At 41.2% G+C, this 15,414-nt stretch overlaps 1 protein-coding gene across 5 annotated transcripts in view; it reads right to left on the reverse strand.

Moving 5' to 3' along the window:
- Window positions 1–8,177: 8,177 nt before the first annotated feature.
- PUM2 (pumilio RNA-binding family member 2) overlaps window positions 8,178–15,414 on the reverse strand; it is a 39,176-nt gene continuing 31,939 nt past the window's right edge. For all 5 annotated transcript variants that reach the window (XM_010072894.1, XM_010072891.1, XM_010072892.1 and 2 more), the window contains 5 exons: window positions 15,274–15,411; window positions 13,541–13,666; window positions 12,440–12,561; window positions 11,009–11,201; window positions 8,178–10,282 (listed from right to left, as the gene is read on the reverse strand). In XM_010072894.1, coding sequence (XP_010071196.1) covers window positions 10,151–10,282; window positions 11,009–11,201; window positions 12,440–12,561; window positions 13,541–13,666; window positions 15,274–15,411 — 711 coding nt within the window. In that variant the 3' untranslated portion in view covers window positions 8,178–10,150. The remainder of the gene's footprint in view (window positions 10,283–11,008; window positions 11,202–12,439; window positions 12,562–13,540; window positions 13,667–15,273; window positions 15,412–15,414) is intronic.

Here is a 15,414-nt window from a genome sequence, read left to right on the forward strand (position 1 = left end):
GGTTGACTTTGACTTTACTCCCAATCCTGGGAGTAGAATTTCTGATCCGCATTCACAAGGACCGAGTAACCAAAATGAGATTGGGGCCCACGCACTCTACCCCACAAATCCACCCAACAGTACGGAATGCTACAGTCCGTATTAGAGAGGCCCTGTTTCCAACCAGGTGGGCTTAGACTGGCAACATAAGGGTGAAAAATTATTAGCTCGTTGAGCCCATGATGTTTCAGGTCACCAAGGAAGAAATGCAACATACAGATGGGCTCCTGATCGAGGGGTGGACTTAACCATGGACACTGTTGCACAGGTTATCCATGAATGTGAAACTTGTGCTGAAATCAGAACTTTTACGTACTGTAGATGGGGATAAAGTCCCTGTGGTGCGTATCAAGAATATGCTGGGGAAGACAGTCTGGGTTATTCCTGCCTCGGGTAAAGGTAAACCCATTTGTGGGATTGCTTTTGCTCAAGGACCTGGGTATACTTGGTGGGTAATGCAGAAGGACGGCGAGGTTCGATGCGTACCTCAAGGGGATTTGATGATGGGTGAAAGTAGCCGATAAGTGACCCTGCATCACTTGAGCACAGAATGGGGTTTGCCTTGGCACGAGAATGAGTGTAGAGAGAAGGGTATCATGATTCCCAGGAACATACAGCCAGGCTGCTGCTGGGAGCTTTTGAGAAAAGGGAAGATGCACAGGGAGGACAGAGCCCCCTATTTCCACAGCACCCCCTGCTTGGTACCTGCTGACTTTCTCTCTGACAGCTAGGCTGGCTCTGTCAGGGGGGGTACTATAGACCCTGTGGTCCCACGAAGGACAGGAGTTTTCTTCAGTGCATTCACTGGGGACACACTGAGACCAGGACTCGCAGGTTGGATGCCTGAGCTGCAAATCCTCTGGCCGTGGACGACAAGCTGGACTCCTCACAGCTGCCTGCCATCCTGCAAAATAGGGGCTGTGACACTCAGCACCTTTTTAGTGCCTCGATGACTGCTGTGAGAATAAGAGTATGTATAGTTTTAGTTCTACAGCTGGCTCTGGCAGTGCCACAGACACCCAGTATTTGCCTGGGAGAGGTGGGGACTCCAGGTCAAATGAGGTACAATCTCTTATCAAAGGACTCCTGTATTTTCTCTGTGGATTCCTTTACTGTCCTGGTTGGCGATAGAGGCTCCTGGATGCTCAAATAACTCGCATAAAACTTTAATTAAAGTTCTCCCTGTGGGATGCGGTGCCTATTTCTCTCTGACCACACCAGATAAACAATGTACTCTTGAAGTTAGCTACCAGTTTTTGCATAAACCAGTGCTGTACTTCTGGTTAAAAAGTTCCAGATGAAGGAGAAAACTGAACAGTTTTAACCAAAATACCAAAGTATTTAGTCCACATGAACCATGTTAACTGTGTGCTTCAACACTGTCACTTCTACACAGCCAGGTGATTTGGGTGAGGTGTTTCAGCTACATGGAGAATTTGAGTGGAGTAAGCACGTATAGCTCCAGGAATTCTGCCAAAGCAGGTTTAATACTCCTACGTATGCAAAAAAGCTGTGGTCTTGGAAGAAGCAGATGCCATAGCAAAGCAGTCATGAGAGCAGGGTTAAGCTGCATTGGAAGTTTTAGTTCAATTTTAGTAACTATTAGAACAGACATTTGCAGCATTAGGAAAAATACTGTTACGTTTTGGGGGTTTTTTAAATCAAGCTGATGTGATCTGGACCCCAGGCTTGTTGCGAGTCTCTGAGGAATGCTGCTTGTGGGCTAACTTCAGGTTTTATCGTTTACTCTTGCTATCGATCACAACTATGCCACAAATTTGCTATAACATACAGGTTTTCTTCCTGATTAACCAAAAGGATGCATCTCGCTGCAATTATCACCCTTCATTTAGCCTTTTGAGGCCACGTACCCATTTCCGCAGATACTGGCTGTCTTGGGACTGTGCACAGTCACCCCACCGCTGCATCCCTGCGGGCGGTACGAGTGTCTCTCAGCCCTTGCTGTCACAACGCTTACTCACCCATCGATTCCCCACCCATCCTGTCTCATCCTTCATCCCAGACCTTCTCACGCATTCATCAGGAGAACGCCTTTGCCCAGCTCCTGTTGTCACCCCACCTGGGAGTGTGGTTGGTGTAACCCCAGCCCCAGGTGTGTTTGTGCTCCTGTGCCTCAGGGATGGAGCTGGTGTGAGGCTGGAGCAGAGACCGAGCTGTGCCTGAGCTCTCTGCCCGCCAGCACGTGCTGCTGGTGACTGACCACCACCATGGGAGCATCTGCCCAGGAGGAAGGCTGGGCGCACAGCCAGGGGGAGCAGAGCAGGGGGCACAGGAGGGGACAGACGTGGATGAGGAGAGGGGACACACATGGAAGAAAGGAGGGGAGCAGGGCTGTAACCCCAGTGGGGCTGTGGGGTGGGTTTCTGCAGTTCTGACCTAGATGTCTAAGGGGAATAGAGAGCTGGGGTTGTACCGGGGGTTTAAGCTCTGTGTGGCGTGTGTGCATGCTGCCTGCCCCACCGGGAGCAGCACTAACTCTGGCAGGGTTTTTTAGTTTGTTTTATAATCTGTGGGGTGTTTTTTTTTTAATTTTATGCAGGTATTTTAATTGCTTATTTTTTTCTGCTTTTTTGTTCAATTTTTGAAGTTTGATTTCTCTTTAGGTGATTGTGAAATTAGCTATACTTGACAGGGAGGCCTGGAATGAATGTTTTGCTGTGTATAAAGGTGTCTTTTTATTATTATTATTATTTTTTAAAGATACTGTTGGATTCCCAAGGTGGTCCTTCTCCCAGTATTTATAAGCCAAAGAGTTGTTATAGTTGTTCATCACATGGTGGTTACAGTAGCTTTGGGCATGTCTCTGGGGATGTGTATGCTTTGTTTCTCCATCCCTCATCCCATCCTATTCTGCAATATAACTGTTCTCACTGCCACCCCCAACAAACCCTTCCCTCCCCCTTTAACCACTGATTTATAAAAAGTTGCCTATTGGTTTCTTGTACCTTCTAGGTGAAGAGACCCATTGTCTGTATGAAGGTGCCCAGTGCCATCTTGGATGTTCTTCTGGAGTAGAAGGTAGAGGCTGGGCTGAGGCAAGCTCCTACGAATGGAACCAGATCCTTAAGCAGGCAACAGGATCTGTTCCCAGCACATGTGTCTGCATGGAAGTGTCTACACCTAAACAGAAGTGGTTTTAAACTGGGACAGTGTCTCCCCCATCGTCTGGCTGATGGAGCATAGCTGTGGGACCCTCATGGCAGCATCCCTTCTCCAAGTGGATAGCAGGAGCCGTGCAGCACTTCTCAGAAATGTAGAGCAGATGACCTTCAATGCTTTGATCACATCTCCGTGCTTTTGGTTCCCTGTGTGTGGAGGGGATGCAACACGGGGCAGGGCTGGCTGAGTGCCCCTTTCCCAGCAGGATGTGAGCTCCTAAGACTTCCAAACTGGGAGGAATAATCAAACCCTTGGTTCTCAGGAGACACATGACATTTCAAGGAAATAGGAGACATCATGTGAATTTTGGAGTACTTAAGATAGTCAGTTTTCAAACAAAAAGGCTTTTTAAGAGCCAAATGGCCGAGTTAAATGAGATCAGTGAATAGCCTGGAGCTCTGGCAGGGGTGAACTCCACTCCATTCATCTCATGCCTCCATGCAGGGGGTTGGAATTGACCCTGTGGCTTGCATTGTTTGTCCATTCTCAACTCTTCAGCCCAGCTTCAGCCCTCTGTAATCCTTGCTTAACGAGCGATTGCTCTGATTGTTTTATGAGCCTTTGGAAGCCAGTTTATATACAAAGGTGTGGAGCAGGAACAGCACTGGGGCAGACGCACCAGACCTGAGCCCAAAAGAGAAGCAACTGGCCTGAATCCTTCCCCAAGATCCTGTATGAGCAGATGGTCTCCTGAAACCTCTCCTCCTGGACTGATTCCCTGGAGGAGAATTGCAAATACTTTCTGATGCTGTATTTCAGCTCTCTCCCCTGGAGAAAGGGAGATAAGGATGATATAGGGGAGGAAAGAGAGGTCTTCATTCCCACCAGGGAACCTCTCACTTCTAGTTCTCCTGAGGCAGACAAGGAATAGGGTACTGATATTTGTACTCATGGGAGAAGAGAATATATCTGTGAATGTGCTTTCTGCCATCATCTCCCTCCCTGGCCAGGCTGGCTGGTACTCTCTGCCACCACCTTCCTGTGTGCTGCCCTTGCCATAACACTCTCCCTTCTTGCAGTTTCCGTTGGCCCTCAGCAAGCTGTATATCCTTGGGGATCTTACTTTATTTTGGGACCTACTTTAAGTGACATGTGCAATGGCTCTGCTTCCATAACGCTGCGCAAAGCCCACTGCCCACAGCAAACTCAAGCTGGAAGGAGAGGGACCACAGCAGGCTTGGCCAGTTCCTCCCCAGTCCCCACTGGTGACGTTCCTCTGCAGTGGTCGAGCACTACGGCAGCTCTGTGCTGCTGTGGATCTGATACGTAGCCAACAACCGAAGCGAGCATTTGGAACCCGCAGTGTGTGAACCTGCCTTGTGATGAGCAGCTAAGCAGGCGGCGTTCCCTCAACAGCCTCCACTGCCAGAGCCCTGTTGTGCCGGGGAGGGTTGTCTCCCTGCCTGCCCCCCCTTAGGCTTGGCTGGGAAAAGATCTGGCAGCGGGGCTGGGGAAGGGCTGCGGTGCTGTGTGGCTGCCAGGAAATCTGAACCCTCCAGGCAGGGCTTAAGCTCAAACAAAGCTCATTAGGGCTGCTCAGCTGGGCTTAGTGAGGGCTTTCTCCCTGTCCTATGGTCTACTACATCAGCTATGTCACCTGCAACATGCCCCGACTCCTGTTTGCAGATCCAGATGCTTTAGGGCTGGGTAGGTACCATGCAACCAGAGGAGGACGAGGCAGAAGGCCTCCTGTGCCCAGAATACTAATGCTGGTGAGAGGTGAACTTTTTATTCCTGTGTTTGTTCTTACTAATGAATTGAAGTGTCTTAGAATAGGTTTAGAATGGATCTTCCTACATTTCAGCTGCTATATAAAAAGCATCTGGAGCGTTTCCAAATTGTTAATGATGGGGGAATGCTGCTCCCAAGATATATTTTGCATTAAGTAAGCCTGGGAGAATCAAGGTGGAGACAAGGATCTGGAAAGCAGAACCTACCGACTCCCACCTCCGTGCTTTAGGAGTCGTGCTCAATCTTGTGCTGTTTGTGATGCAACGAATGGTTCAAGCTGTGCTAAAAGCCCAGCCCAAATTCAGAAGTAGAAAGTGAACCCACCCAGCTCCCTGTGGTTAGGACATACTCCTGTGAAGTGAGGGAGGTGGGTTCAAAACCCTCAGGCTGATAAAGGAAACTAATCCCAGCACCTCATTTGCTGGGCAAGTTCCCTAACCACAGAGCTAGCATGCAAAAGGAGCAGGCTCTGTCCAACGGGCTGATGGAGAAAACACGCCCGCACCACTTCACTGAGGAACACCAGCAGTTCCGTTAAACCCAAAAGCCTGGTCTTTCTCTGCCCCTGATGCAGGGTGGTAGATTCCCGATAGCTTCTATATTCTGAAACTTGATACGTAATGTTGGGTTTTAGTTGCCTCTTTTCCTTCATATGGCCACTGCACTAGCAGGGGAAAGCCCAAGTACTGTGTTGGCTCTAGAGTGCCATCAACACTTGGAAAGATGTCCTTCCGTCCCTTCCATGTGGGAGGAGGATGACCTGTGACTGGTCTTTCCATAATGCTGCTGGTTTCTAACCCCTTCTGATAGTGGAGTGGGGGAGGCCCGGGCTGCTCTGACACACAGGACTGCTGGCACCCCAGGCTCATTTGCAGCATCGCTCACATTGTCTCCTGCTGGGCGGCAGGACCTACATTGGCTAAGTTCTCCCAACCCTCCCTAGCCCAGTTCTGCACACTAGCCCTTAAGGAACCAAGCAGAGCCCTGAGAGGGATGTGCCATCTCTGACAGGAACTAGGGTTCCCCATCCCCAAGCCAAGAGGTGCTTGAATCAGCAAACTCTGGGCACAGAGAGTGCCTGTGCGTGTTTCTGACTTTGTTTACAATCACAAGAAATACTTGAAATTGAAACTCCTCCAGCAGAGTAAAGCATTGCCTGTAGCCCTCACTCAATGAAACATTAGTGTTGCCCACAGACTAACAAGCCCTTGTGATCTCTTCAAGAGCCACCAGTAGCTTGATAAAATGTGAACCTTTGTGTTAAACTGACAGACGCTCCTACCCTGTTGTGGGCTGGGGACCAGGGTGGGACAGCTGAGGTCAGATACAGCATGTGGTTTTTCTCTTGCCTTCCTCATGAACAAAGATACAAAACGATCTGTCCCTCTCAGGATACACGGTGATCATCCGCTGCTCTCTGTACAAAATTCAGCATGAGAGTACTGCGGCTGACCTGGCTGCAAGCATGCAGCAGCAAATTGCTTTTCTGCAGTTAGCACTGGGTTTGCTCCCCAGGCGCATGACTTACATGCAATCTGCAATTTTAATGACCAGTCACTAGATCTTAAAATGCTTTTGTAATTGTTCTCTCAGCTTTAATTCCCTGGATGACATGGTGGGAGTTGTTGTCACTTCACTGTTTACCCATTTTCCTACTTACTGGTATGTTAAGCATCAAACATTACCATGCTACTACATAGTGAGTCACAAGCATCTCTTTAAATGGCTGCTCCTTAGAGCAGAGGGAAGTGTGACTAAACCAGTTTCTGAATCTCCATCAGCATCCTAAAATAGCTGGACATTATACCCCCAGAAACTTCCATCTTCCCCATACTCTGATGAAAAAGCATCAGTGGATCTAGCAGTCAGCGATGGAGGTTAACAGCATCACGGCTGTTCTGTCCGTAAGGGGCCACTTCGGTTAGTTATTTTAATACCAAAAAGCAGACCCACCCCCTGCAGTTACACAAACCACTTTGCTCCACACCTTAAGCTAAAAATGGTCTCTTGAAAAAAAGAAACAAGTGTGGATCCAATAATGCCACCCACAGCTCACAATCCTAGCCCTCCCGAATGCTCAAGAGCTCACTCTGAATCCAGCGCTGTATAAACTGTCAGCAGGCTGTAGCCTTAACTGTGCATCGGTAAAGATTTTTTGTAAGACAATATAAAGGTTTAGCTGCTCCAAACTGGCCTCTGGAAACTTACTGATCTAATACAGGGCTCTTCCATAACTGACCAATTCCCACTGGACCACTAGAAATGAGTACCTCTTCAACACTGAGCAACAGACGAGTCATGTAACAGAACACTAAGAATGGCTGGTTTCCTAGAGGAAAAACACAAGACCAGATGTATTTCACACAGTGTTATTCACACATTTTCATTTTGATTTTTACAGTATTTACATGTGAACATTACATTATTCAATATGAGCCACCTGGAGTCAAACTTCATCAAAACTGGTCCATAAACAATCTCTATCAGAAAGCGATACTTGGGCAAAAAGTCTAGTGGTTCTACCCAAAGCCTAAAATAGTTGAAAGGAAAACCAGTGATTTTCATGTTCCTGGACAGAATTTGTACAAAATGATTTTAGGAAAGCAAGTGGAAGATTATCTTCAAGATAACTGAAAGCAGTAAGGATGATAGTTACAGGACTGTTTAAATGCAACCATGGCATGGGTGCTACAGGGACAAGGTACTGGGACATTATCAGTTTCTGCCTGGACATCCCCGAAAGCCTAACTTACTGTCTTACATGTTGAAGAGAATGTCGGCTCTGCAGATTGTAACACACAGCATCTGTACACAGAGTAAAAAATAGTCACTGAGGAGAATTAACGTGTCCAAGCAAGTGGCTCAAAAGTCATCTTTGTGTGACTACAGGAAAGCTCTGGCTCCCATGACAGGGCTTGTACCTCTCGAGGAATTTTATGAACTGCCATGCAAAAACTACTTGGCAATTAGAACTGTACTTACTAAAAGTAATTAGGCCTACTACATCACTTAATGCAGGCACTAAATGACAAATTCAGTAACTGTAAGTAGGCCAGAACAAACTTTCCCATTTGCCTATTAATGAGTTAACGCTACCATTAAAAACAGTAGCACCTCAGATGTATGCTTTAATAAGATTTATGTAAACCTGATATAAACAGTAAAACAACATAATTCCTTATACAAGTTTATACCACTACTATTTTCTTTCCTCATGATCAGACCCCTACTGTAACATCCTTTTATTTGATCAATGCTCACGACATTGCTTTCACACTATCTTGTTGATCAAAACTATAGGTTAAGCCATCCAAATGAATGTTTCACACAAAATACTTACTTCAACAACATACAAAGCACTTTCTTTTATCTTTCAGAAACTGAATATACAAAGTAAGCTTTTTCCAAAATATTTCCATAGGCAAAGGATTAAAAAGGATTTTAATTATACACATATGGTCACAATTCTGCCTTAAAAAGATCATTGGGAAATGTACATAAGGCCGCTTGTAAATGTACATCATCTTTATGTTACTGTTACAATGTCATATGTCCAGAGAAAAAAATTGACAGTATCATACATATTTGCTTTACGCTGGGAGAAGGCTATTCAAAAATACAGTACTCTTCTGTACAAAAAAATCATGCCACATTTATTAAGATGGAAGAAGCATTGGTTTCTGTGATAACCAAATATTTCAGTCCATTTCTCACTATGCTTATTATCCCGATTTAAAATTTGAACAGACTGATTTCCCAAAGTGTCCATATTAACAGAATCAACAGCTATGTTATAAACAAAACATAATGTTTCTCACAATAGATAAAAAGAAAGCCGGTTCATATTTCTGAAACCATATAAAGATAGAATTTAAAAAAATCACTCTTGATTTGCTGAAATAAATTTACATTATACAACACTATATGCCAGGGGGAGAAAAGGGAATGGGGATATGAATATACACTAAAATGCAAATTTTTGTCCCCAAAAGGGGTAAAACAAATTACATTTACAGCATGAAGGTTTACAAATGTACATCTGTACAACCAAGGTAAGCATCACTACTAAATTAGCAAGGCTTGTAATAAACATCGAAACGAGAGATTTGTTTTCAAACTGTAAACTTACACCTATTAACTACACGTATACAATGCATATATTTATAGGAAGCAAAAAAGCTATCTGAATATTTAATCAATCATGCTTAAATGTTGAGCTATCAAGTTTAGTTTTCAGTGGCCCCTTTTCTCTTCAGCAATACCTATTTTTTTGCATCTACAGTGAGAAAGCAAAATAAATGCTCAACACTTTAAAATCCTTACAATTCTATATGCAAAATAAAAAAATACAAATCTCTACTCTTCCTGCCTTGTGAAACTGACTGTAAAGTTAATACAGGGTTCACTCCTTTTCCAACAGTGGACATTACTGAGTGGAAGTACCACCATCATTTTAATCCCTCTACCTTGTACAACAATTAAATATATAAGTATATACAGCACTTTTATTTTTAATACATTGCTAGAGAAAACCTTAGGGCACCATTTAAAAACAACTGCATCCACAGCAAGCGATGAAAGCTAGTCTTTTGAAGTTTCCGTTGTTTTGTTATTCCCTACCTTAATTTGCTGGGCCCTTTTTATTTTTTGGATAGTATGTTGTGAACCACCAAAATACAACTTAACTTTTCAACATGTTAAATAATGTTTATGCAGCTGATCAATTTTAATCTGGTATAAAAGACTTCACACAAAAGGGAAAAATAAGGATTAATTCTATATACAACTCTATAAACCTGTTGTGCTATGATGCTGGGTAGACCTACCAGATTGCAAGCCAGTGTATTAAAAGAATACTGTACTTTTTCCCTTTAAAAACTATTTCAGTGACTTTACAAGGTAAAAATTTACAAAATATGTGACAGCTATTTTGATACAATTACATCATATACAGGCATTCTGTGCTTTGCCAGCCATCCAATCTGATAGGTCTCTGGATCAGGGCTGGAGATATTTTTTCTTTTTTTTTTTTTCTTTTTTTTTTTAATAATTCACTCCCCAAAAATATACACAAGAATAAAAATTTTACAAATGGATGAACAAAGTCAATAAATAGATTTAAAAAAATCAGAACATTTATAGTTAAGTTGTATGTTTTGATCATTCACAATTCAATTTTTCTTCCATTTCTTTTTGTCTTTTACAGCATCCCATTTGGTGGTCCACCAATTGGCCCCAGATCAGCACTGTTCTTCAGGTAATACTTTTCCAGCTTCGCCAGAATGTGTTTGCCGTAAGTATATTTACGCAGAGTTGTGATGTGGGGTCGAATCTGTAAGAAGAAACCCATTATTCTTCCACTCTCCAAAATTTTAAGTAGAGGTTACTACACTTGTAAAATACTATATAAAAAAAAATGTCAGAAGCCTGTATTTCAAAATTTTCTAAGTTTCTGGAAAGATGTAAAATCTATGATTTTGACTCGCCAAACAATTGACATACCTGTCACAGGAAAAGGGAGGTAGCCCTTTTGTGGGAGTGCCCTATTGGTGACTGGGGGAAGCAGAGCTCCCGCAGGAATACCCTGGGCCCTACCTAGGGCAATTATGGCAACAGCACTTTTGTCCATGCCTGGATATTCTTAAGTAGAAATTGTGTCTGTATGTTAGGAAGTGTGGAAATCTCTTTTGGGGGAACTGCAGAACAGACTTATACCAGCAACCAGCAAATAAAAAGAGAAACCTGTGTTTCTTCTGTTGTATTAATAAAGATGACAGATACTACATTTTTATATTACAAGTATTTTCACAGAAAAGCTGGCACAAAGAGAGGATATAAAATCCAACTTTTGAAACTTTTCTGTAGATTTACTTTTTTACCTCAGTGCTCAGACATCTGAATATATTCTGCTTTATCAAGCTCCACTGAATTTAATGTTTATACATGATGCTCTAGATTACAGAACTAGTAAATTTTGCCTCCAGAGGGAAAGGTATTCTAGCAGCAAAATTAGTATAGATAATATTTTCTGAATGAATACAACTATATACAAACATACCTTGTGCATTATTATCTTCCGCTGAGCAGGTTCGGCCATATCAATCATCTTCTGAACAACATAGTTGGCATACTGGTCCTTCATCATGGTGTATAAGGCACTGTGAGGACCATCATTCTGGCAACAGACCTCATCAATAAGCAAAGCTCTTTCAGCACGAGAAGCATGAGTTACACATTTTTCTACCACATTGCTGAAAAACAAGACAAATGCATTCTGTGACTTAAGATGTAACATTCTTTTAAGTAGCAATTTTAAATTTATCTGAACTGTTCAAGTGTCTTAATGCCACTAAAGAGTACATGGTAAACGCATCAAGTTCTGATTTCCACATCTTTAACCTGTAATGACTGAGGAAGTTAAAGGATTATACACTCCTACTCATGTAAAAAAGGTAATTTTCTGATACTTATTGTCTTGTAGGAGACATTTTCCACTGGACCTCAGGTTGCAGATGTTTTGGTTGTGGGCCCTTTTAAGACACAGAGAAAGGCAGATACAAGGCTTTCTGCTTTTTGAATAAAGGTACTTTTCAGGAGCATGCCTAGATCAGAGATAGTGTCAAGTATTTCTTTTTGTAAAGGAAGTCTCTGATCTTCTACATATCTCAGAAGCTGCAAAGGCCATCAAAGCTTAAAAGACAGCAAGGTGATTCTGGTCCTAAATTTGTGCTTCAGAAATTAAGCAAGTTCCAAGAGAGAGGATTATGAACAGTTTCTATTTCTGCAAAGAAAAATAAAATCCAGATAAACCTGATAGTTTGCATACAATCCATTTTTAAAACAAATGCCCCCATAACATCACAGTGCATCTTTACTTAATGTTGACGACAAGGTTAGTCTTACTAAATCATCCAGGATTAATTCTGAGGTGTTTTCCTTAGCAAAAGGCACATAATCTATATTTCAGTGAAAAGCACCGAAGGTTGAGTTTTTGGTTCTAATTTTAGTAGTTCAGGACTCCTCCAACAGTCTTTGAGACTTCCTAATGCATACCACCCTTGTCAGGCTGAAGCACCACTTTTTAAAGCCAGCCTTTTTATACTTGTAAATTGCTTGGCTGGACTGACAAACAGTCAGGAAGTTCCAGCTCATCAAATAAGTTCCAGAAGAGCTTTTCACCTGGCTCTGGGGAGCCTCACATGGAGACCTGGAATCCACTTCCTGCACTTTTACAAGGATAACAAAAATCATCCCATAAACCCGTGGAATCTTCTTTGTTCTGCTACAGAACAGCATTTCCCCTTTCCTTTCCCCACATTTAGTACAAAATATCACTGCCGTTCATCTCTATAAAAATATGAAATTTCAGGAGGCAAGTTACACAAACAGAAAAACCCCTATCATATCCTTTTTGGAACACTATAAATAAATCCAATACTACAACTTTAAAAGGTTAGTGAACCTTTAATATATGAAGGCTGTGCAATACCTGGCAAATTTGTGCTGACTCAGAGCTAGAACTTTTCCTCTTATTTCTGAAACTATTTTACTCTTGTCTTCAGGACGACCGTGCTCCAGTACATGTTGAATAACGTAATTTCCATATTGATCCTGAAAATAAGATGACTTAAATTTTCTTTTGTGTTCATACCAAGTAATCTACACAGGTTTTCTTATCTGTATAAGCTTTCATATTATTATTTGCATGGATATAAGGAAAAATACAGTAATGTCAACATTATAGAAACAAAGTGATGCAAGAAATATTGCATCACAAATTACTCAATGGACCACAAATTTACAAACAAAATGTAAATAGGCTATAAAACCCATCATTTTGGTAGAGCAGCTTTTATCCTCTTAAAGAAAGAAGTCCTCAAAATTAAGATCATAATTCTTTACCAGCCATAATATTACCCTGAACTTTGGTTCCCCAAGACAGTTACATTTTAACTAGATATTTGTATATACAAGAAACCCCTGAGAAATAAACTAGACTGTGAATAAGTAGCAAAAGGCAATTCTTGCCTTTTTATGTGTGGAAATTCCTACTGAATACCGAGTCCCTTCTAGTATTTTAAACTGATTCAATTTCAAAGCCATTTGTAGTACTCATTTTGTTCTTCTCAGAGAACTAAGACAACATCACGTTGTATAAGGTCGTTTGCCTTCTTTTACAAAAGATGCCCTTTTTGTGTAAGAATATGCAAAATGTATATTTTTGACAATGTTATTTTGTATTTAGATATTATCAAAAGTTATCTGAAGGACACCTGACCAAATCAAGATAAACTACAAAAAGGCAGTCTTTATAATAAAAAAAATATACTAATTCTGTGCATTTATAATGTATATTCGAAGCTACAGTCAAATGTGTAAGAAAAAGGCTTTTTATATCTTCTTTGCCTCCCAACTTCCAAATTCATTTTCATTAAAACTATGGAAGGAAAGAAAAACAAAAAAAATCAATGTCTACAGAACAAAAAAGAAGCAGACGCATTTCAACTATGTCTCAAACTAAGAAATAGGAATAATTTATGTTAACAAAAACAGGCTCTGAAATGCATTAAAAATGAAAATATGTACTAACCTGCACTAGCTGTTCTGTGTGTTGATGCAGTTCTTCTAAGATTGGCAAAGTCTGCTCAGCAGTACAGTGTTCCAGAATACGCTGAATTACTCTACAACCATATGGATGAGTTGAAAGTACAAATACCTTAAAATAGAAATGCAAACTGAAGTTAAGCCAACCGAAGTTTACAGACACAGTTATATTACCATGTTTGAAATGGACTCGAACATGTCAGCTACTTCTATAAAAACAGTTTTGCCTGACAATATCAGAATTCCATCTCCAGTAGAAGTCACGGAAAAGATGAAAATGCAATTTTTTTGGGTGTCAAGGACTCCAGTAATTACACAACTAAGAAACCAAGTTTTCATTACAATGTTTCTAACATACTTAGCTGCAAAGGAAAGCCTGGAAGTATGACCCTTAGTTAAGCACTGTTCACCTTTCAAGCTTTCCTTTTACCTTTGTACTTAATTTTCAAAGTTTAGGATTTCGACATTTATAAAAAGGAGTTCAATTATTGTGGCTGATTTTCACCAATTTCACATTCCAGCATATACAACAGGCTCCCTGCTACAGATATGAAGTTTGCGAATAAGTATCCAAAACATAGAGAAAACATAGAAAACATACAAAATCTTGCTTATTCCTTTTGTTTGCTTCTCCAGAAGCCAGGTTTGTGTTTCAGGGATTAATTCAGAAGATTTAAGAGACAGTGTTGGTCAGAACTGAACACAGGATCATGTCTGATTAGACAGAGATCCAAAGAATGCAAGCAGGTGAAAAAGAGATGTATTGTTACATGACATGAATAAAGAGTGGTGTTTTTCATTTGCCACTTCAGATTAGATACAGTTTAGAAAACTGCATCTCATCTACCCCAAGCACACTTTTTGATGGAAAAAGACCCAACCCTAAAAACCTTGGTACGCCATTTACTACTATGTACAACAATAATTCAGGTATTGCTGTTGTGTAAAATGCGAGAGGAGGATATTGTAGACTTTGTTAAGCAACACATTTGGCCATCCATTAAAGCAAAATTTAGTAACACAGCCAAGTTAGTTAAGATTTTTACAATTCTTCTTGAGACTATAAAAGTACACATTTGTCTCAGAGTATTAAAATTTTATTTAGCTGTAGCATATTCTCTAGCCTGCAGCACAATATCAATCTTATATTAATAACTTTTTTGGAAACAAAACAAAAATCCCAACCTTAAATAAACAAATACCACTCCCCTTCACTCAACACTACCCCATATGTAGGGAACAGATTAGTATATTTCTTCAAAGTATTTCCTTAATGATAGGGATTAATTTGGAAATACTGAAATACAGACTTGCAACATAAGCAACAGAAGAAGAAAATGGAAATTTTTAATGAACAATATATGCTAGAGAGCAGACAGTTTATTATTATATCAAAAATGGGAATGTTAAAAGTTATAAAGGAAATTTGAAATGGCATATCACAAAACTCAAACAGAAAGCCTGGCCTTAAGCCAAATACCTCTATATTGGTATTTATAATACATCCAAACAGGTCTTTCTAGAGCCTTATCTCCAACAGATTCATCTTTTTACAGCATGTTAGCTGTCTCTTCAACAGCTTTTCTATTTTATCATCCCTTTTTTATCCTACTTAAGCTGACTGAAAAGTGTCAAACACTATCTTGTACAGGCAAATGACGGAAAAATTCTGCACATCAAAGCAACAGTACAGAAGAGGAAATGAACTGTTGACACTACCTGTCCTTTGAATGCGTCAATGATGAACTGGAGCGACTGGGGCTGAACACACTCAATACATTTTTGCACAACATGGTTTCCATTTTGATCTTTCACACATTTCAGAACATGACCATCCAGCTCTTTCACCATTTCATTCTG

Source organism: Pterocles gutturalis, unplaced genomic scaffold (assembly GCF_000699245.1).
Source record: "Pterocles gutturalis isolate BGI_N339 unplaced genomic scaffold, ASM69924v1 scaffold40252, whole genome shotgun sequence".
Lineage (NCBI taxonomy): Eukaryota > Metazoa > Chordata > Aves > Pterocliformes > Pteroclidae > Pterocles > Pterocles gutturalis.